Here is a 23,845-nt window from a genome sequence, read left to right as displayed (position 1 = left end):
GAGAGTTGTACAGGACTATCAAGATGAAAGCAGGTGTGTCTTTGCCGACACAACTGCTGATTGACATGAAGGTTTGATGGTCTTCAACCTATGTTATGCTTAATTGTGCCGAACACAACAAGAAGGTGTGCATTTGATCTTGTTGTACCCTATTGTTCTCACTCTTACTTAGTATGTTGACACATTTGTGTATGAAATGGGCCGCCAAGAACCCAATCTAACCAAATGAGCGAAAATCGATTTTTTGCAATTGTCACCCACTGAATGGTCACGACTTGGTCATTTTGCAGACCTTCTTTCATATGCCGATGTTGCTCAACAAGCCTTCTCGTCGGATCGAAGTTCAACTCTCCATCTCGCAATTCCTGCGCTGGAGACACTTTACAAATCTTGGTCTTCGTGAGCAGAAAGGCCCAAGTATGCTCAGTTTGCTGATTCACTGAAGGCCACCACAACAAAAATAGATGAATACTACAAGAAGACTACAGATTGCCCAGCCTACATTATCGCTATGTGTTCGTTCTCTTCTGTTTAAGCTAGCTGAGTTTGATGGTGTGCTGTTGTAGTACTTGATCTGACGTCAAAACTGACATACTTCAAAAAGCACTGGCCATCCCACTTGCTCAATGATGTGCTTGCTTGTGCTGAGAATGTGTTCAAAGCACACTTTTACAAGTTTAATCAAACTCCGCCGTCGTCGCAGCCTACAACCACGAAAAGCAAGGCCGCTGGCCTCAAAAAACTTATTCAAGAGGTTCAAAGTGACTCTGATAATGATTCTGAGGCAGACCCAGGTGCCACGTCCATTGGCGACCCAGCGACACCATGGAGTGCCGAGTTCGTGAGCTATATTGAAACTATCAAGGCAGCTCCCTCAGCAGGTATGAGTACTATCCAGTGGTGGGGTGTAAGTGACTTTCTTTTCCTCTGACTCGAGGCTGATCACTGTGTCCATTTAGATTAATGCCTTGAGGTATCCTGTGTGGGCTTTGCTGGCAAGAGACTTTCTATCCATTATGGTAGCATCTGTCTCGAGTGAGTGAGCTTTCTCGCAAGGAGGGATCATGATCAGCAAGTGGCGTAATCAGCTGAAAGGAGATATTGTTGAGGCTCTACAATGTGTTAAGTGCTCCCTTCGTCATGAACTTATATTCTGCGAGGCCAGTCCTTCATCTCTTGTGGAGGAAGAAGCTGATGATTCTGAAAATGAGGCTGAGGCTGGTGAGCACGAAGTATCCAAAGACAAACCAGCAGATGACGAGGGGTGGGATGTGCTGATCTTGGAGGATGATGATGACAACAACATATCAGAGTTTGATTCATTGGGTGACGAATAAGCACTGTACAACTGTTGATATATTATAGACCATTTTTCAAGATATTTCAATGTTCAAAGCCGTGAACAAGCCCAAGCCAAGCTGCGGCTTAGGCCTGGCTTTCGCTCGTGGCCCGGCCCGAGGTTTTTCAAAGCCCAAGCCTCCCCAAGCCAGGCCTGAGCTGCGGCTTTCAGGCCGAGCCAGGCCCGCACAACACTACTTCTACAATTTGCATGGCTACAATATCAAGGTCTCCTCGGTATACTGATGAATGGATGACACTGAATGTGTTGTGTACATTGTCGTATTGAGATTCGAGAAAGCTCCTTCCAATCATGAAGCGGGCGGCAGGCGTTGTTCACGATGATGAGGAAGAGGTATGCGGGGTAAGCTTAGTCACATTAAGTTCCCAATTCGGACTTGAACTCCACTCAAATATAGCTGGGCCCCCAGACAGGACCCAGACAAGTCTATCATAGACTGGACCTAGAGTTTCCATAAGCCCTACTTTCACTTAGATCCTTGGTCAGCCAGAGGCTGCAAATGAGTGAAAAGAAATGAACAGAATGAAACTGACCCTTACACCACTACAACATATCAGGTGGATGCAGCCTCGTTATACAATCCGACTGCTGATTCTGTAGTTGCAACTGATTTATTTCAGCCCACAGTACATCCATTGCAGGTTCATAGAAGGCTTTGATTCACATGCGCGAAAATGTCCACGAGGACCTCAGAAACAGGTAGAGCAATGAATTGGTCTATGTGTTCTGTTTTCTTTTGTGCCGAGAGAAGAAACAATTAAATTAATTTTTCGAGTATCGAAAGTGAGAGTTGCATGTAAGTATTTGGGTAAAACCCTGCAGGGGTTTTTGGCTAGAAACATCACTCCGAAACTAAGGGTTTAAGATGAGCCGTGAGGGCGGGTGGGTCTCAGCAGCTCTAACTCAGGAATTCTTAGTGTTCAAGAGTGATGCGTCGAGCAAATTGATGTAGAATTGTGATTTTATTCTTAACCTATGTACTTTGTCCTCGTTTAGTTATATTCATGTTTATTGTGAGACGCATGCCGCTGAGGGTGTCGGAAATCTCAGAAATTGATTTCAACTGATTAGGATGCTTTGTAATAGTCCAAATGTAACACGTGATTGGCAAGCCATTGCAATAGAAGCCACAGTTTGGAATGAACATTTTAATGACACCGTAATTGTTACATTTGCACTGCAATATACATTACATTTCTGATTGCAGTGTGCTTTCAATACAAATGGTGATCATTGACTCGCACATTATAATGGGTTTGCGTTGCACATGTCAATTACAATTTCGATGCATTGTAACTATTGTAATATTGTTTGCACCGTGCATGTCATTGTACATGATGATTAGTTTACAATGTGCCTAAGTGTGTTTTAAATAATGAGCTCCCGTGTGGATCAGCAATAACTTGGCCCGATGTAGGAGACGATCTGGCTGCAGCCCCGTATGGCACCATTTCCCCTTACTGGACGAAGTCACGCATATCTTCCACGGATCGATGCGGACTATCCTCCCCCGTTGCGGACCATTGCATATGGTTGCAGAATCCGCGCATTCTCCGCATCGCCACACATTCCCGTCCATATCCTATCCGAGCCTGTCTGCCCCCACTGGTGCGTTTCCTTCTTCATTAGTCATCCCTGATCATTCGCAGGACTATTTGTGTGCCGTTTCCCATGCACGAGGTCGCATAGTGTTACTTACATATTATCTCCCTCCGACTTCACATACATATGCGTTCGCTTATACAGTTCCGGTTTCTTACAGACTCTGTTATATACTACGTTGCGGACTCGTATCCAGCACTTTCCTACATTCCCTCTCTCTGGTTGTGTGTTGCGGAGTCACTAGCTTAGTCTTACCTTGTCTTTCCTTGCTTGAGCAATCACTTGTTTGCCTTCTCATCCTGCGCGAACGCTCGCATCATCATTGATAGTTGACTATTGCTAGTCCTAGTTGAGTTCTTTTGCAAGGCAGTCTCTGCACGTCCTCGCATATACCTGGTACCTAGTTCGCTCTACCTGTTTACCTGTTCTGATACCTGGTACCCTACCCGTTTCGCATACCTGGTACCCCCTAGACATCCACTCGTTTCTCCGCACCTGCGTACCTCGCATCTCCGCTAGTGATGTGCAAAGCCCAGCTTCAGGCCGTGGGCCGAGCCAAGCCAAGCCCATTTAGGCCGAGCCGAGCCTTGAGGACGGCCCATAAGGGCTTAAGGCTCGGCTCGAGGTATCTGCAAGCCTGAGCCAGGCCCTCGAGCTGCGGCTTTCAGCATACTGAACTTGTCTATGCACAAAGTCTTGATCAAAGGTGCGTTGACTGGCATCACAACATATGGTTTTCAGCAGAGTCGCGGAAAGCAGATCATGGTGGGTGGTGAGGCTATAGTGAGTTTCTTTTTGCTTCTTTTGGTTCATCTTCACTTATAATTTTTTTCCTTCATGTTGTTGATATCACTACGCTCGGCAATCACGTGAGGGCGAAGAAGTTGACGGAGTACGTCCAAGGGCTGAGGCAGAGTGTGCCAAATCACTGCTTCAGCCGGGACGGCACACTATTTTTTGGTCCGTTTTGCTGTTGCAAACAAGCGCTGGGACACGAACCACTGATCATAACCTCCATCCATTGTACCCTGCTCTGCATGGCATACAATCCACAGAATCCGGTATTCTATCGCCCATGAACCCACTTCCGATTTTCAATCCCTACAACTCCGAACAGTCTTTCATAGTTCATTCACTCCTCCACTGGCATGCGCTTTTCAGCATGGGACAAACCCTCCCATTACTCACCTCACACAGTGACCTGTTAATTCCTTGGTGTGTACCACACATATAAAGATCGTTGTTTGAAAGTATTCTATCCATTTGCGTATTAACGATGTCTTCGTTCCATTGACGACTTTTGCTTCTTTGCATCACACAGCCAGCATAGATGACAGGACCAACCGCTTACGACTATCGGCTCAGTAATGTTATTATTCCTATCTTCTTCAAAGTCACTGGAGGCTGGTGATTTTATCTGATTTCCTCTGACACCTCAAGTTGCACTCAGCGAGTCACTACTGTCTTCATGTCCAGATGCTAGTACAAGCGCCAGCACAGGCCCTAGGACCAAACACGACTCAGAGGACCAGCAAATCCAAGACCGGGACAATGAGAAGGCATTGGGCGCCACTGTAGAAAACACAAACTATTGTTGTTTTGTATTCTCTCGTGTTCATGAGCTGTTTGGGATCACCTCGCCTCTGCCAGCTAGCGCAACCATGGGAGAAATATTGAACTTGAACTTCGTGTTTGAGATGCGATACTCAGGTTGAGGCTGTGAGGGGGATTTTGCCTCGTCTGCAGGTTGTTGGAGAAGATGGTAATGGAGTGCCTTTGAAAGTTTGTCAGTATGAATGATCGGTTATGCTGCACTAGCAGGTTCACATGTTTTCTCACTTGTTCTCGGCTCAGACTCTTAGATAACACGCATATGCTTGTATCGGTGGACTAGGGGTTCACAGGACCTCAGGGACGAGGAGAAGGGTCTCACGGTGGTTTCCGAAGCTTAGTCAGAGGCAGTTGCTGATTTGGGAAGAGAACATAGTGTACAAGGTTGTCAGACTACTACGACATCACTGAGACACATCGTCCTAGTACATCGTGGTGAACAGTGCAAGATTCGAATCGTCCAAGTGGCTATAGCAGTTCGGTCTAGCATAGCGGTCAGACAAAGAAATTTCGGGTCAATAGAAACGTTCCGCAGACCAACAGCCAAATTACGTCGCAGTAAGCCTAATTCGAAGAAGGCCAAGCTAGACACAGGTGTCATTGATAAGACACCTGTATAAATTGGTAAAAGGACTGTTCAATTGCATTCAATTTACGTGTAGAGCAGTCGCAAGCTGATGCCACAGCTACGGATTAGAAACGAAGACGGCAAAGCAAGGACCAACCTAAGAAGCAAATTCTCATCGACAACGACGTCGGTCGAATCATCGCCGCTAGACACACCTCAGCGATCAAGAAGCCCATCGTTTAATAGTGAAGCAGACAAGAGCTACATCCCATTCCCAGAACAAACATTCGACATACCAAAGTTGAAAATCAATATACCTCCATTAGCTCGGAGAATCGAAGAGTACTCACCGCTATCAGAACTATCGGACTTCAATATCGATACGTTATTCGACACATTCATCCCAACCATAGTATCAGCACCAATCTTGCGTCCTACAACACCGTTGAAACGAAACAAGATGCCAACGGAAAGACCAACAATTTTCCAGGGCGATGGAAGGACAACAGAGAACCCCGCAGATTTTTTCAGGTCCTTTAACAGGGCAATGAGAGAACAAATGGTTAAAGTGGATAAAGAGAAGATAGAGGCGTTTGAGGATTACTTGGGAACAGGATCGCAGGCAGAAGCTTGGTTCGGAGGATTGGGATCAGCGGAGAAAGCATCGTGGGCGACTTTTACAGCGGCGTTCAAGACACGATGGCCACCGATAACGATAGCGAAGAAAACCAAAGCAGAGGATGAGCTGGAGTTATTGGAACACGTGCTGAAGAACGAAGAAGTCGGAAAGAAAACAACGTTATACGACAAGGAGTGTTGGTCGCACGTAGCGTGGGCAGCGAAAGCCATACAGCTGGCTACGAACGCAGGAATTGCGCAGCATACATCGATGATATGGCAGGTAAGACGAGGATTACCAGCCATTATCAAAGACATGCTAGTCGAAGACGAGTATAAGGATTGGGCAGAATTTACGGAGGCGGTAACCAAGTTGAACGGGGTCAGGCTCGTGGAGAAGGTGGAGCAGAAGACCTTGGACCTCAACGCGTTACGGGCAGGTTTAGCAACGCGCACCCCACAGCGAACACAACAGAATACTTTTCAAGACCTACAGAGCCAGTTCAGCAAGATGTCAATTGCACAGCCAGTTACACCGGTAGCCCAAAGCAATAATACATATTCACGCACATCAGTTCAGCAGAATACAGCACCCATGTTTGCACGACAACCTACACAAGCACAACAACCATTTGTAGTAACAGAAGACATGAAGACCATGATCAGACGTTTGGTTACGACAATGGTACATCATCCAGACACGGCGGCAGGACACGGGGCATACAGAGCGCAGATCGCGCAATGGAACACGAGGTGGGGAGAAAACGCTCGTGTTACACACGAAACGGGGGTACCCTTTGAAGCCGGGAACAGCGGCGATAGGGTCGACAGAGTGTTTTGCGTGCGGAACACACGGTCACAACGGACGCAACTGCCCGTTACCAGTGGATAACGCAGAGAGGTTGTCAAGAAAGGAAGCGGCATGGAGGGCGATAGTGAGTAGAGCGTTGGGAGCGTTCAATAGGGCGACGGCTACACCAATCTCGTTGTTGGTTAATCAAGCACCGCAATATGATACAGCCTGGATCGAAGAACTCCCGGAGCACATGGAGGGAAAAGGGGAGGGGTCAGCGTAGAAAGAGGTATTACGCTGACCCAAAGCATTATAGAACAGGAGGCCGAAACCAAGGTCCTCGCGCAGGAGGAGGCGCTGCACAAGGACGACCCTTTCATTGCGCGCTCTACTCTCGTCGGGGACCATATAGATAATTCGCCAGCTGAACATGTACTCGCCTTAGCAGAAACAATGCAAACTGTTGACTTGTATACGGCGGGACACGTCACGACAACAAGACAACAAGCAGAGGCAAACGAAACGATTCCATTCGTACATCAGATTTCGTTGGAGGGTCCAAAAGGAGAAATCGTCAGAGTTAGAGCGCTCTTTGACGATGGAGCAATGGTCGGGGCAATGTGCGTATCGATATTCGATAAAGTCAAACATTGATTGCATAATTGGAGTCAATCGAAACGACAACTGCGCATGGCGAATGGAAGCATAGTGAACTCGTTAGCGAAATGGGAGGGAATGATAGAGATTGAGGGAGTGCGAGCAAAGGGAGAGTTTGAGGTATTTGATAGCGGCGGAGGATGGGGATTCCTTTTCGGAAAACCAATGCTACAGAGGTTCAGGGCGAAACACGAATACGAGATGGACACGATCGATATCGCGGATCAAAATAAGGGAATCACGCTGCGAAATCAAATCATGAACATGTCGAACGGAGGAACGAGCTTAACGTTGGATAACAAACAATGGGAGAATGAAATGGGGGGTTCAGATACACCCCCCTCGAGGCAAGTCTTGTCAGCTTCAAATAATGGTGAAAAACGAGAAGTTAACGAGATAGCGGAGCACCAAGAATCATGGGTTCCAATGGGACAATGGAAACCGGCGGGACATCAAAACTGGCGTCGAGATAGGAAACGAGTGAAGCAGATTTGGCGGAGAGCGGAAAGCAGTGGGCAAGTCGAGAAGGTAGAGAAGGAAATTGGGATTGGAGTTATCAGCGTGCAGGAGACACCAGAACACGTGGACCACTTACTGGGAGAACTGCCAGAACTACCGCCGGCGGATCAAGACCCGTCGATATATACGAGACAAGGAGATCCTTTCAAGCCAAAGAGGGTATCAGAGATCGTTAGACAAGTCACGATCGGAGAGGATCTTACCGAAGTAGAACGACAGGAAGTAGAACAATTCATCAAGGACAACGCGGACGTGTTCGCGCTTTCATTACGGGAGGTCAACGTGATAACAGGAGCGCAAATAAACCTCAACGTACCAGAGGACAAGACATTCAATTTACGCATACACCAGAGACCATTAACACCGGAGCAATCAAGGTTCTATAATGAGCGGGTGGAAGAAATGTTGAAGGTGGGTATCGTGGAACGAGCACAACCGGAGCTGATCAAGTGCACGGCGACAACGGTTATAGCTCAGAAGGCACACGAAACAAACGGGCTGTCGGAAGAGGAATTGAAGCAGAGGGTCAACGACCAGTGTAGGAGCGAGGGAAGGACACCGGCATTCGAGTTACTGGAGCGCGAAGTACCGCAAGCACAGGAAGTGTCAAATCAAGAAAATGGAGGATATGTCAGAACTTTGCACAGCTGAATAAGGTAACTGAAGTCGCACCAATGATACAAGGGGACATCCTGGCGAAGCAGCAACGCTTAAGCGGGCACCGGTATATTTCGATATTCGATTTCGCGGCAGGATATTACGCGGTCGAGGTACCAGAACAATGGCGACCATATCTGGCCTTTTATGTAGAGGGAAGGGGGTATTTTTGGTATAAGAGGATGCCGATGGGGATTACAGGGGCGCCAACAGCATTCTGCGACATATTGGCAGCAAGACTTCACGATTTATTGGTAACGTACTTTATGGAATTGTTTATGGATGATGGGGGGTGCGCAGCTGACACGTTTAGGGATATGATGAACAAACTAACCATCATTTTTACTCGGTTTAGAGAGTGCGGGTTTTCAATAGCCCCAGGAAAAACAAAGTTTTGCGTATCGGAAACGGAGTTTGCGGGGGGCACGATCGGGAAAGACGGGGTAAAACCGGATTTAACTAAATTAACAGCGATCGTCAATTGGCCGAGGCCAGCGAATGCGATGGGACTAACGTCGTTTTTAGGGCTAACAGGATTTTACAGATCATTAATAAAAGCATACGCCAAACGAGAAGGCCCACTGCGGGACTTGTTACTCAAAGTCCCAATAGGAAACTCGTATAGCAAGACGGCGTATCGAAAGGCGATGACGGATTTCGGATTAGATCAACATTGGACCGCAGAACACACTAATGCATTTCTAGATTTAAAAGCAGCTATTACAGCGAGACCAGTATTACAAGCGCCAAGGTATGATGGGTCAGTATTCGTAGTAACATCAGATGGATGTATAGAAGGGTTCGCGGCAGTCCTATCACAGCGGATAAAGGTACAAGCACCTAATGGGAAGTGGGTCGAGCGAATGCACCCAATAGGTTTTGCGTCGAAAAGGACATCGCAAACGGAAAGGAAGTACAAATCATATTTGTTAGAGTTTGCGGCACTGAAATTTGGGTTAGATAAATTTTCAGGTATAATATGGGGCTTCCCAGTAGAGATCGAAACGGACTGCAACGCACTTAAGGATACGTTGTTAAACCCAATGTTAAATGTAGCGCACGCACGCTGGCGGGAAGGTATATTGGCGTATAATATCGTGGACGTGAGACATGTTCCGGGGAAGTTGAATGTGGTGGCGGACGGACTCAGTAGGAAATGGGAAGGAATACTACCAGCGGTAGGAGACGGAAGTGAGTGGACGGTGAGTGAGGATTGGGAAGCGAGAATTGGACTAACGAATGATATAATGTTGATAACAACGACGAGCCCGGAGATAGAGAGTTTGCGAACACGACTGGCAAAGGAGCCGGTGTTTGTGGAGGTTATTGACGCTATCTGTAATTTAGATCAGGAAAGGAACGTACGAGAGAAACGACGCGCAAGACATAGAGCGTCACAATACGTTATCGAAGAAGGGAAGCTGTGGCACTTGAAAGGGGGCACAGAAACGAGGGCGAGAGCTAAGGTAGAGTGTATATCAAAAGAAGAAGCAAAGATATTAGCGGAAAAAGCGCACATGGAGGGAGGCCACTGGGGAAGAGACGCGGTGAAGATGACACTATTGGACCAGTTCTGTAGTCCAAAGTTGGACGCATCAATCATGGAAGCTATCAGAAACTGCGCTAAGTGTAAAAGTTTCGGTCCAACGCACTTACACTCACTATTAGAACCAATCACCAGGAGGCACCCATTCGAGTTATTAGTGGGCGATTATCTTGCGCTCCCTAAGGGGAAGAGCGGATATCACACATTGGGAGTGTACCTCGATGTGTTTTCACAACATACCTGGGTGTTCAAATACAAGACGGCAGGCAGTGCGAAGACGACAATGGATAGTTTGAACAGCATATTCAATGCGTTCACACCAGCGGAGACTTTTATGGCGGATGGGGGAAGACATTTCAATAATGAAGCGGTACGAGCGCTATGCGAGGCAAGACGGTGTAAGGTGCATATAGTGGCCGCGTACTCGCCATGGGTGAATGGCCTAGTGGAAGGAACTAATAAGCTGTTGCTGCACGTTTTAAAACAATTATGCACACCGAATATTGGAGAAGACGATGAACAGCAGGAAGCAGCATGGGATAGATTACCGGTAACATGGCCGGATCATCTTGATGATGCGGTCCATGCATTAAACCATCGATTGTTGCCAACGCTGAAATTTTCACCTAAGGAACTACTTCTGGGGTTAGTAGCGAACACGCCGAGAACAAGAATAGAGGACAGCACCTCGATACTTAGGCAAACGGATGCATTGACACAGATTGCGTATGTGGAACAACAGCGCTTGGATGGTTACGAAGAGACGGTCCGTCATGCCATTAGGCGGAAGGCGGTGTTCGACACAAAGTTGTTACAGCGGAGGCCTGGTGAGGTTACTTTCAAAATCGGTCAACTGGTTCAAGTGTATCGCAATGATTTAGATTATACCTTTAAAACGGAACGCAAGCTAGTACCGAAGTGGTCGGTCCCGCGGAGAATTCAGTCAAGGAATCGGAATTCGTACAAACTGGAGACGTTGGAAGGACGACCAATACAAGGAGAGTTCAGTGCAAGAAGATTACGAACATTTAATCCTAGAATTGGCACACAACTAGCGAAGAAACAGGAGATATACGAGACAACGAGAGACGATGAAGAGGTAGAAAGGGAAGAGGAGAGAAATGAGGAGAAAGAGGAAGAAGAAGAAGAATGCGAAGAAGGAGAAGACGATGACGAAGAAAAGGATGACGAAGAAGGGCAAATAGAAGAAGAGAAGAATGGGGAATAGAAGGGAGAAAGGGCGTCGAGGGCGGCACCGGTTCTTTTTTAGGGGGGTGCATGGACTAGGGGTTCACAGGACCTCAGGGACGAGGAGAAGGGTCTCACGGTGGTTTCCGAAGCTTAGTCAGAGGCAGTTGCTGATTTGGGAAGAGAACATAGTGTACAAGGTTGTCAGACTACTACGACATCACTGAGACACATCGTCCTAGTACATCGGTCACGCTCGTTCATGTACTTTGATGCCCGCGCATTTTCCACAGCCATTAATGACATCACCAAACGACCCGTGACCAGTTTATATTTTGTATAGCAAGCCGCAGCTTAGGCCTAGGCCAAGCCGAGCCTAGCCTGAGCCGTCAAGGAAGGCCCGGACTGTGATCTCAGTGAGCCTGAGCCCCATCAAGCCGAGCCGTGGCCCCGGCTTTTGAGCCGAGCTGGGCTGTGCACATCACTAATCTCCACGCATCCACGCATCTCTGCATCTCCTCGCATACCCAGCTGTTCTGTCTTTAGCGCATCACTTCCTTCTTCACTGTTCCCCTCGCTCATACTTGAGGAACTGCTCTCAGAGCTATCCCCTTGGGTCGACTACTATTCTCGCACCCAGCAGGATCGGTACACTATCACTATAGCGGACTTCTACGATTTCTCCCACACCAATACACCCCCCCCTCGAACGAGCTCATGTACAGATCAGGAATAACTCAGAGACAGCATAAGTGTGAATGAGGTGATATACCCCTCGAACAAGCTCGCATGTGGTATGGCAATAGCTCGGAGACAGTGGGGTGCAGTGAACTATCGGTCCACATCACGTCTGGTGCGGTTGGAAAACCCTCGGGCTTGGAGGAAGGCTGAACTTCATGTAGCACGGTGTAAAAATTGACCGAAGCAATTATGCAGAGAGGGGCAAGCTGAGCGGGTGTGAGGGGAGAGGGATGTGCACTGAGGAAATGTGTGATGGAAAAAGTGGAGAGTTGGTTACATGCGGTATGGTATCAGCTGGGGGTGTTGGTGGCAGATCCACTGCCATTGGGGTATCTTGGTTGTATTTTCTAGGGCCTTGGGGGGAAGGATGAGTCTAACTTAGTGTGCCGTCTGTGAGTTGTTTGAAGATTGTTTGACAGTGATGATGCCTGCTGCACCTGTTAATGCTGATTCAGATAAGTATGTACCTATTACGTACCATCGAACTGGCCAGCACGATGGAGTGCAGCATCTAATGTAAGATGAAGCGTTTTGCACGCGTGTGGCAGAAGGATGCCCGTCAAACTCAATCTTCATTCCCTTTGTGTTTCAAGGTTTTGTTGTCTATTGCAGCGGTTGTTTCTCTTGCACTTGGCTTGTTTCAAGATTTTGGCACACCACAGCCTGCAGGTGAACCTCCAGTCGATTGGGTGCTGTGCGCACAGGAAGTCGTAGTCGGCGACATAGCATTATTAGAACCCGGGGAAATTGTCCCCTGCGACGACATCTTCTTATCCAGGCACAATGTCAAGTGTGGTGAATCAGCGGCAACTGGCGAGTCGGATGCTATTAAAAAGGTGTCCTATGCAGATTGTCTGGTGCTGAAGCAGGCACTGAAACGGGTCGTCCGAAATATGGCGGTCGTCGCACATCTAGATAAGATTAAGGCTGTAACAAACGCATGGGAGTCGAGTCGTGAGTGAAGTCCTGGACCCTGGACCAAGCTTGTGGTAGGTGTCGGTGCTTCTATTGTCAATGCGGCTGTCAAAAATTCTCAATTAGTCAGACTTCACATAATAATGAGCATTCAGACATGATGATCAACGGACCTGCTCTTGATTCTGAATCAGACAATGGCAGCCGAGATATTATAATAGTTAGTAATAAGTTTGGGCAAGATTGAAGGGAGACAGATTCAACAATCATTATGATGAAGTTGACATTGGAGTTTGAAAGAGAAAAAAAGAGCTGAAAAGTGTGCTTCAAAGCCTTGCAATGCTGACATAATTACCACACACAGATTGCAAAGTCTTTTGTAGGGCGGCGGCATGAACTTTGTATTTTATTTGTAGTATACTAGCTAGGAGCAGACAATTTGATGTTGTTACGCTGAAAGCGTAGACTCAGGTAATAACTCTGTACTAAGTCTCAGCGTGAGACAAAGATAATGCAGAGGTTCGTTATCGTTATCGTTTGGTATCAAGACTTGGTGACAAGAGTCGTCAAGTAATGATAAGGCTGATGGTATCGATCGAGTAAGACACTAAGACGAAGAGTCTTAAGTGAAATCGTATACGAGAGCGATCCTGCTCAAGGAAGGTCTATCAGAATACTGAGTAGATTCAAGTTAGAGAATACAGGACAAGGTGATCAACTACTTATAGGTAAAGGTCACTTCAGGGTAAGGCTACCGAGGCAATGGTAAGGGTACAGGGTACAAGATAAGAGATACAAGATAAGACAGTGATCAAGGATGCTGTACAAGAAGATGATAGGACGTCATAAGGCAGTACAAGATAAGAGAAAAAGATAGGGGGTATGGTCCGAAGTATGTTATCGTAACAGACGTCGGGATAAGAAAATGTAAAAAAAAATCTAGCATAGTGGGACACTTCATATCATTATGATACCTATTTCTTCGAACGGCCGCGTCGCTGGGGGACAGATTCACCTGGACCATTATCCCCTTCCCACACCACCTTCGACTTTTTGGGCCGACCTGCTTTAGACTTCATCTTCTGAATATCAGTCTCTTCAATTACTATCACCTCTGTTTCCGCTACTGGTTTGTGAAAAACCGGCTGACTGCTGCTGACTGATGAAGAGTGGCTTGCTGTAGTGAGGGCTGACACTGTGGTGATAGTCGATGGTCAAGTAGTAGGAAGTCCTGGACCAGGAGCCCCGTCCGATTCACCTATAGTTATCATTCCCGCAGCTTTAGCGAGGACATCGATACTCGTGTCCAGGTCAGGGTCAGATGGGTCCTCTTCTGCATCTGCCGCCAATCCAAGTTGAGCAAAGTGCATCTCTTCTTGAAGATCATCAGTGGAATCCCTGCTATTAAGATCGTGAGAGGGGCGAGAAGCATGTTCAAAAACGAAGGTATTGATATGCTTTGTAATCTCCTTTAGGTGAGGCTTCTCCCAGTCGCAGACCAGAAGTTCTTTAAAGAACGCAAAGACCGTGCTGTAGTTAATTCTCGAGGTCTTCCCCTTGCCTTCTTGGGGAAATTCCTGGTCAGGTGATAACATAAAGATGTTCTATAGAAGTGTGCATTGAAGATCAAATCAGCCAAGATGAGCAGGGTGAAAAAGAGCCTGGACTTACTGCAACGAGCGCCCAAGCCATAGCCCCGGGCGTTACCGCCATAACACCCCACTTGACTGCATTGGGTGGAGCACCGCCCTGTTGTCTGCTCCCATTAGAGAGTGATGTCCTGCCCTTGAGGCAGCAGGCCAGTGTCTGTTAATTTAAATATTAGTGTAGTTTAGATTTGAAAAAATTAAATGATGGCGCACCTTAGCTATAGGTTGCCAGTTACCAAACAGTGTTTTACGACTGCGATCAATAATATTCCCTGGAAACAATAGAGGTGGCAAAAGGGGATATGACTTGCCGGCCTTGCCAGTGATACCAAGGAGCTGCTGGATCTCAGGTTCTGTGTCATGAGTGTGTGAGATGGCAAAGTAATGTTGGGGAAGTTCAAAAATCTGGCCAGTGACACTCCTGAGCTGTTTAAGCTCGGAGGCGCGGCCAGCACAGACTGCCTTGGAGAACTGTAGATAAAGTTAAGTAAGATGTGGCATGTTAATTACGAATAAATAGATTATTACCACATTGAAAAAATGATTCATCGGCACCAGATGATGCAGGTGCTGAGGGAGCATGTTGTACAATTCCGCCAGAACTGCGATCTCCTGCGAACCTTTCGTGGTGTACCGAGCAGCTGTATTGAATGGCAGTGCAGGGTTGGGAAGTGTCGTTTTGAGCAGGGCTGCTGGTGGAGGGAACATGTTGACTGTGAGACCATATCGTTTTGCGCAGACCTTGAGTTCCACTTCAAAGGCTAGAATATCTTCGGAAACAGAAATGTCCTTCTTGCGGCGACCCTTATTGGCCAATAGTACCGTATTCTGTTCCTCCACAGCGCGCAGTCTTTCCTTCAGCGCCTGGTTTTCAAGCTGTGCATTCTTGACCCCCTGCAGACATCAACAGCGCTTCAGTTAGCAACACGAGATGGGATCATGTACTTTCACACTCACTTCCACTTTGTGAGTGGAATGGCACAGTCTTGGTTCAGTCGCACTGGTAGCCTGACATTGAATAGGATTAGAAATTGACCCTTGAATGACACTGCGCGTGGATCCAGTCCTCTCATCAGATGAAGATTCATCAGTGCGGTGTTGAGTTGCTTCGAGTTGAGACATGATGACAAGTCTAAAGGGAGGCAACAAGATCAGCAACACTTATGATCAATGTGGTGCTCGTACCGACAGCACAACACCAGCTACAATTTATACTATGCAGTTGGGATGACAGTCAGAACATCTTGGACCGGCATGGAGGACATGTTGTGAACACATGACTATCATTGTAGTCATACAAACTGCATGTTGATGGCAACTTCGGGACCTTGACGAGCTGCTGGAGATGTAATTAGAGCAAGAGTAAGCGCTTCTAATGAGTATCAGCCAACACCACATAATGCACGTAAAATCGACCAACCTTGATATGTGCTCAATGACATCAGATGACCGGCTGTGGACTCAGACCATGAGAATGGACTCATTTGAATGGTTAATTTAAAACAAGGACGCTGCAATATTACTCTCATCTGCACCAAAACCAGTGTTAGCGGCGCAAGTGCGGTTGATGGTAGGAGCAATTAAACTCAATGTGCGATGTGAAGGGTCTTGGTCTTGGTGTGGATAGGGTGCTATGATGAAACAGTAGTGTCGCGGCATTTACGTGGTTGTGTTGTGAACAGGCCCTCAAGCACAACATGCGTAACAGGCTGTGGTTGGTGCCGAGAGGCGGCCCTGTTGAAGATAGATATTTGAGTGGGATATATGGTAGGTAATAGAACTAGATGAGACTCACCTGGGGGCTGTGGTTGGTGCCGAGAGGCGGCCCTGTTGAAGATAGACATTTGAGTGGGATATACGGTAGGTAATAGAACTAGATGAGACTCACCTGGAGGCTGTGGTTGGTGCCGAGAGGCAGCCCTGTTGAAGATAGACATTTGAGTGGGATATGTGGTAGGTAGAACTAAATGAGACTCACCTGGGCTGTGGTTGGTGCGGAGAGGCGACCATGCTGAAGATAGACATTTGAGTGGAATATGTGGTAGGTGTTACGACAATGGTCGTAGTCGGACTGGGATTGGTAAGCGAAGGACAACGGTCCTAAGCTATCATGTCATGTATCGTTTGAACATCAATATACCTGGTAGCCTAAGCCATCAGATTGTGACAGAACGGGAAAGGGAGGTAAGCTTCTAAGGCAATGGCTGAAGATGGGTTTCGTGTTCGACGGTTAAGTCTAGACGAGGGATCAGTATCGACTCAAAGACAAACGGTCTAAGAGAAGATGTATCGACTCAAGGATAGCGATCCAAGAGTATAGAGGGTTCGTGATCAGACTCAAGAGAGTTAACTCAAGAGAATATACAAGTCAAGGTTAAACCCAGTAGAATCAAGTTAAGGAATAATAGTACAAGTGGATTGACTATATATAGGTAAAGATCACAGTGTTTAGGGCAGGTCTGGTAATCGTACAAGAGTCAAGAAAGATATATCGGGTAGGCAAGATCAGGCAGGAGTCCATGAGGTCAGGGTCAGGGTTCAGTGGGAACATCAAGGGAAAAGGAAGTAAGGCCATGAGGCCATAGATCAAGGGTCCAGATGGAAGCATCTAGCTTCTATCACAGAAGGTCAGGGTCGGCGGGGATCAGGAAGTGCGTCAAGCATCATGGTGAATCGTGAAAAGGTGAAGGTGTGATGTCGTGATGAGGTGAAGAAGTGATAGGGTCAGAAAAAAGATAGGGGCTTCATGTTACTGTAACAGTAGGTAGAACTTAACAAGACTCACCTAATAGGCTGTTGGTGACACCCCCCCCCCCTTCAAAGCTGGTCACAACCTTCCTTTGACAGCAAGCGTTCAGCACTCAGCTTTGTTGCTGAACAGATTGACCTGGAGTAACCGTTGACAATTTGACGTCACGAAGGCAGATCTGAATAACGTGATACCACCCCCCCTCCCCCCAAGCGCTTGGCTTTGTTTCTGAACAGATTGACCTGGAGTTACCATTGATGGTTTTGCAGCAAGCGCTCAGTATTGTTGCTGAACAGATTGACCTGGAGTAACCATTGATGGTTTTGCAGCAAGCGCTCAGCTTTGTTGCTGAACAGATTGACCTGGAGTAACCATCGACGATTTTGCAGTGTTGCTGAACAGATTGACCTGGAGTAACCATGGACGATTTGGTGCCATCCTCAGGTGAATCCCATCCTTAAAACAAGTTAGAAATACGAGTGAGATAGTATCATGAGATAGGATAATGATACAAGGATCAGTGCCCGGCTGCAAGGTGCATTTGCTTCATGCGCAGAAAAATGTCGCTGTCTACTGTGTCCATAATGAGAAAGTCACCAGGTGTAGTGGGATCAGGAGTGAGAGCAACTCCTCGGATGATTGATTCTGCTAGTATGAACTCGCTAGCGGTTTCTCTTGGTTGCGATCTAACACGCCAAAGCTTTAGGTGTCTGTCCTTCTGGTAACACCTCCCGATTGGTGCATCGTATGGATGTATAAGGGCAATGGGATAGGATGTGTCATGAACAACACATGTAAAGAGGAAGAGGAGGTGTGAAAAAAAATGCCAGTTGTGGTGTTAATGATGGCACAGTCATATCGGGGATAATTGTGGAAGCTCGGGCTGCAATGAAGATAGTCTGTGGCCTAGCAGAAATCAACTAGTGACTCATAGTTAACCTTGAGGAATTGAAACTCTGTTATCTGCTCAAAATCAGTCATGTGTGAGCGCTGACATTTACATTTGACTTACTGTATCCAAAGGTAACATGTTCACCTGCTGCGTAACTGCCGGTAAGGCGTTTAAAAATGCATTGAGCTTTGTGTGGAACCGCCTGAAGGAAGGATTGTCAATATGTTGTTCCTCGATGGTCTCAAGCGGCTTTTTCGGTTGCTTCAATCCGAATCTGATGTGAAAGTTGGACGGGAGGTCATTATCGGGGTTGTGTTACGATAACATGCTTCGGACTGTACCCCCCTATCTTTTTCTCCTATCATGTACTGCCTTATGACGTCTCATCGCCTTCTTGTACAGCATCCTTGATCCCCGTCTTATCTCGTACTTCTTATCTTGTGCCCTGTACCCTTACCTTTGCCTCGGTAGCCCTGCCCTGAACTGACCTTTACCTATAAGTAGTCGATTGTCTTGTCCTGTATTCTTTAACTTGAATCTACTCAGTATTCTGATAGACCTTCCTTGAGCAAGACAGCTCTTGTATATGATTTCACTAAAGACTCTTCGTCTTAGTGTCCTTACTCGATTGATACCATTAGTCTTGTCTTCACTTGCCGACTCTTGTCACCAAGCTTTGACCTCAACGATAACGATAAACGAACCTCTGCATTATCTTCGTCTTACGTTAAGACTTAGTACAGAGCTCTTACCTGAGTCTACGCTTTCAGTGTAACAGGTTGGTCTCATTGGTCCCATCTTCGGCCATCTGAGCATTGTATGCGTCCAGTGCATCCAGTCGGTCACGAATGAACTCAGAAACAAGAGACCAATGGTCTGCACGTAAAATCTGTATGTAATAACCTAGATTAAAACAACAATATCAAAAATAGGATGACGAACCTGTGGTGCAACATCTTTGAAATTAGTCCGTCGTTGATATGACTCCTTTAGGGGACCGTGACACTTCTCATTCGGCTTCGTGTTGTAGTTCTGGGTCGCTCCCTTGGCCTTGATGTCGTCAAACAGGTGGGCGGCTAGATGGTTTTTTGGGAATGACCAGTTCTTGTCTGGCCGCACAGCTTGTGACTTTCGAATATATTTCTAACAAATCAATCTGAAAGTGAAAGGGTCGTCAAGAAAGTCTACTATAATGTACATTCATTAGAGTTTAAAAGTCCGGTTAAGTCCGGTCTTTTGCCTTATTTGGAGGCAACCGGACCAGGACCGGTCTTTTTATTCCTACGATATCAGCGAACCATAAAGACCGATGTTTGTGGTCTTTTGCAGTCCTGCAACCGGTTTTAGACCGGTTGCCACCACAACTGGTCCTGTGGCAGTGTAGTACCCCTTCCCACGATTCCAACGGTCTAATTCTTGTAGTAAACGGTTAAGATCTGAGCAAGATATGAGCATTATAAAAAAGGGTTCCTAAACTCCGCCCTGCATGTGAGTCAAATATGAAATGTCATTACTATGCTTAAGTTTCTTGACGAAATATGTGCTGCTAGTCAAGGCGATACTATAGCTAGTCTTATCTTGTCAATAGGGTAAGATATAAGCAAGATATAAGCTTGACAAAAAATCGTTATCAGGCTTGTCTTTGAAAAATAAAAGTTGTTATAAGGGTTAGGTGTCTTGACAAAATATGTGCTGCTAGTCAAGGCGATACTATAGCTACTCGTACCTTGTCAAACACTCAAGATTTGGGTAAGTTATGAGCCAATCAGTGATTTTGACTGACTTTGACTCGCCATTCTAACATGTCTGATCTTTGTGCTAGTCTTGGAGCATGATAAATCATCAAGAGTTATCTAAATTTGATGTTCCATACCATTTTTGAGGTCTACGAACACACTGGTAAAGGTTTTTAAGCTTGGAAATCAATCCCTGGTTCAGTGCCAACAAGCCTAAAAACACGCCCCACAGATTTATACGAGCCATTCTTAAAATGCTTGTAACTTTCCCAAATCTCAACCGATTTTGAAGGTCAGACCACCGATAGAATTGCCTAGATGAGTACTACCCATATATAGGCAACCGGTCCCACAATGGACCGGTCTTTCATTTTTCACAAAAGTTAGGCAACTGCAACCGGACTTTTCTGGACCTGAGGCAACTGGCAACCAAGGTCTGGTCTTTTTTGGTCCGGTTTTGGTCTGGTTGCGGTCTTTTTTTGGTCTTGCAACTGGACTTTTAAACTCTAACATTCATAAGCTCTGAGAAGTCCTGAAGTGCTTCTCGTCCTGCAGCAATCGTTGTCGTGGTATGTACCTCTAATGCTGCATACAGGTCCACCTCGAGATAGGCATGGATACATCGAAGGAGAAGGTAGGTGATTTTAGTTTCACCAGCGTTCAGAAGAACATTGTGAGCTGCAAACGTGATCAGCTGATTCAACAGCGTATAGCCCTAATATTAGTAGAAGACACTCGACTTAATAGATAATAGATCAATTACCTTGAAAATGTCTTTGTATTTACTTCCATCAGTGAATGTTATAGCCATCACAGCATCAAAGTGATTCAGATTGCGCCAATGTGGCAGTGCATCAAAACTATTAGATATAGAGTGAAAAGTGAGACTGGATTGTGTTGTGAAACTTAACAAGCTTACTTCTCGTCAATTTTCGCAACCAAGTTGCGTCCCAAAGGGCCAATTAGTAGCTGCATTTCCGGCCATATGTGGTCCCCAAAAAGACCTCGGAGGACAACATAGAGGTGGTCATAGCATAGTGCGCGGTGAACATCAGTAGTCTTGGGGTTCATATTGTGAAATGTGTTCTAAAAGTCAAGTGAGAGACAATAAATTAAATTGAATGCTATCATACATCAACCTCGCAAATTGACTGGCTCTTAAGTATCACCTCCCACTGTCCTTTACGGTGCTCTGCCCTTGCCTCGATCAAAAGGGTTGCCGTTGCCTGGCTTGTGCGAAGAGTATAGTTGTGGGGCATGACAGAAGACAATTTGTCCTTGGGGATCAGACAGATCGGGCATGGAAAGTTGCTCATGATGCCTCGAGTGAGTGACATTACACTCCTAAAACATCAAAAGTTAAATAATGTATCTATAAACATAAAATGAAAGCCTACTGCTCCTCATAGTCCGCAGACAGTATCAACACCAGCATATAGAAGAGTCTCGCAATATTGTCCCAACAATTCACCCATTGGCCATCTTTCGAAGGTGGTATAATCGATGCAAGCACCTTCTTGATAGCTGTGTGCCATACAGCGACTTTGAAGTTGGTGAATTGTGGTGTGCCTTTGTATTTTGGGTCATCTTTGGCCTAGGGAGTGATGGTTAGCGCTCAATGTAAATTTGTAATAAATGATGTTGAAACGTACCAATGGGAGCCATCCAACTACCCGTCCCCCACCAACCCCATTTCCATTTCTGATGGCAATGGGGAGGTTTGCTAAGCGAGCAATTACAGGATATCCTTTATCGCGCCCAAATGATGACAACTTCGACTTGTCGGCGTACAAGATGAATGCTAATGGTTTCGTGTCCAGAGGGATCTGGGACTATGAAATATTCATTAAATCAATAGTATGTCATGATACAGCATGAAAATACATACCTGGCATTCCCAGAATGCATCTGTGGTCCATGGTTCATCAATGAACCTAACGAATGAGTCTCCATCGAATTTTGATAGTCGCTGGGCATCGAAAACGCAATGAGGGCCGAGGTTAGGGTGTCGCAGGAGATCTACCCCCCAATCCCAAAGGGAGCGAAAGTACACCGTGTATTCCATGTTGTTGCCATTTAGCGGCACCATAATAGTATCCTTTTCGAACTGGACAAATCAGATGACGTGCAACAGCAAGCATAGATACTTACCGGTGTCAAGCAATGTGATGCTGCTTCCCAAGTATTCCGAACATCAGCATAATTCTTAAGTGTGAAGTCTTCAGTTCTACCGCGCCGAACCAATGAGATGAGGCGTGTCGTTTGCTCGTGGGTGAGTGCAGCTTCATGTGCCAACTCTGCAACCTTGAAGTCAAGTTGACATCGAAACGGGAGCCAAGGCTGGCGATCTGGGCGGGGTGGCTCATAGTGGCGCTGTCGTGTGAAATTGGAGAATGCTTCAATGCGCGTTGTGATCCTTGCGTGCGGGTGAAACTCAGTGCGAATATCATCCACAGCACATTCAGGGACATTATCAAACTCGGAGCGATCTAAGCAACATAGTCAAGATCTCAGCACACCATATACTGACTGACTAATGGAAACTTACCTGATGACATATCAACATCAGCGTTATCTTGATTGTGGTCATTATCATCATCATAGCCGTGGTCAATCCAGGCTTGTTCTATTGTAGGCCATGCCGCAGCAACCTTGAATTAGTTTTAAAATGTCCAAATTGAGATAGAAAACTCACCATCAATGTTTGCGATTTGTACAGACAGGGCCAGCACAGCAGCTGTAAAAAGCAGAGTTACATTAGTATTAGTAGAATTGTATTAGTATTGATCCACTCACCTTGTACAGGTGGGATCGAAGCCCATAGGTCCATGTCTTCTTCTGACTCTCTCGCTCGTTGCTCGCAGGCTCTTCGGTGACTGTTGAAGCCTTTGGGCCTAAAACTGCATCCACAGGTATCACATACTTGCTGTTTGTCATCCAGCACATATTGCAAGCGGGCAGACATGCTGCAGTGGTGCTCCGTGCAATGCTCACAAGAGTTTGCAATGTTAGGCACGTAGAGTACTGGTAGAGTACAGTGAGAACAATGTGAGAGGTGTTTAAATTATGGAACTCACACACGATTACAATGCGTCAATCTGCCTGCATGACTGCATCATAATAAGACACGTGGATGAGACTAATAATCTGCCACTGTTGACCCGACCTGACAGAGGCACATTTGGAGGCCAGAGGGATACATGCGACAATGATGTGTTGATGGCGGCTCAGAACAAGATGGAACATAATGATGGTGCAGGTGCTATTACATTCAAACTCAATAGATTGTGTTTGCGCCCTAAATGATTAAAATAGACCACACTTACGTTGGAATAACATATCAATCTTATCATATCTGTGGCGAAAATATGGTCATGTGAAGGGGCCAGCACGCCGCAGGCGCGCAGGAAGCTGCGAAGGGGTCGCTCTGTCGGAACTCGGAGATCTCACGAAGGGGTTGTTTGAAGCGCAATCTCCAGGTATGTATGCTCTCTTGTTTATTCTCTATTTGACGAATATTCAGACCTCCAATGGACTAAGGAGAAAGGCTACTCTATGATGCTCTCCAGTCTTCCAGGTGGGTGAATTCCAATATCTGCAAGGATCCCTTCCTTTTCCTGCCTGTTCAACGACATTCTCGTCATTGCTAAACCTCGCCCTGAGGATTCCAATATGTTCCTCGAGGTGATGAAGCCTAATCCTGCTGATTGGAAGTTCACCGTCAAGAATGTGGTTTTGCTGACAACTCTTCTTCACCAGTGAGCGTGAGGAGCTGTGTTCAAGAACCATCCCAAGAACCCCTGTGGTGCAAGCATTTGTCGAGCAGTTCTCAACAGACCTGGATAATGCAGTCGCATTGCTCTTCCAGCAGCATGACGACCCTCGGTGATTATTTGTTGCAGCATTCAAGTCGTGTTGTGCTCAAGCATTGCCTTGACGCCTTCAGATTCATTGGACTGAGGGTGAACAAAGCCCTTTGGTTGTTCCTTCAGTCCGTTCACATCCCAGAACGGGGCAAGCATGGTGTCACTCCTCTCGATGTTC

The 23,845-nt window shown here is 46.4% G+C and overlaps 3 protein-coding genes across 3 annotated transcripts; 1 reads left to right on the top strand and 2 right to left on the bottom strand.

The window, feature by feature from the left end:
* Positions 1 to 11,908: 11,908 nt before the first annotated feature.
* DEU56DRAFT_932624 (uncharacterized protein) lies at positions 11,909 to 13,022 on the top strand (the record flags this gene model as incomplete). The annotated part of the gene is made up of 6 exons (XM_041358738.1): positions 11,909 to 11,972; positions 12,056 to 12,189; positions 12,212 to 12,241; positions 12,316 to 12,319; positions 12,473 to 12,814; positions 12,931 to 13,022. The coding sequence occupies 6 exons, from the start codon at positions 11,909 to 11,911 to the stop codon at positions 13,020 to 13,022; spliced, it is 666 nt and encodes a 221-aa protein (XP_041201692.1).
* Positions 13,023 to 13,749: 727 nt separating this feature from the next.
* DEU56DRAFT_761629 (uncharacterized protein) lies at positions 13,750 to 15,546 on the bottom strand (the record flags this gene model as incomplete). The annotated part of the gene is made up of 6 exons (XM_041350567.1): positions 13,750 to 13,970; positions 14,034 to 14,379; positions 14,447 to 14,581; positions 14,638 to 14,895; positions 14,953 to 15,318; positions 15,382 to 15,546. The coding sequence occupies 6 exons, from the start codon at positions 15,544 to 15,546 to the stop codon at positions 13,750 to 13,752; spliced, it is 1,491 nt and encodes a 496-aa protein (XP_041201691.1).
* Positions 15,547 to 18,831: 3,285 nt separating this feature from the next.
* DEU56DRAFT_919346 (uncharacterized protein) lies at positions 18,832 to 22,766 on the bottom strand (the record flags this gene model as incomplete). The annotated part of the gene is made up of 13 exons (XM_041358260.1): positions 18,832 to 18,954; positions 19,008 to 19,208; positions 20,313 to 20,516; positions 20,565 to 20,661; positions 20,721 to 20,887; positions 20,935 to 21,145; positions 21,199 to 21,395; positions 21,454 to 21,633; positions 21,690 to 21,908; positions 21,953 to 22,290; positions 22,350 to 22,427; positions 22,497 to 22,538; positions 22,598 to 22,766. The coding sequence occupies 13 exons, from the start codon at positions 22,764 to 22,766 to the stop codon at positions 18,832 to 18,834; spliced, it is 2,226 nt and encodes a 741-aa protein (XP_041201690.1).
* Between the last annotated feature and the right edge of the window lie 1,079 nt (positions 22,767 to 23,845).

The sequence above is a fragment of the Suillus clintonianus genome (genome assembly GCF_016758775.1).
Source record: "Suillus clintonianus strain FC179 chromosome Unknown DEU56scaffold_163, whole genome shotgun sequence".
In the NCBI taxonomy this organism is placed as follows: Eukaryota; Fungi; Basidiomycota; class Agaricomycetes; order Boletales; family Suillaceae; genus Suillus; species Suillus clintonianus.
This window is presented reverse-complemented; position numbering and strand designations above follow the sequence as displayed.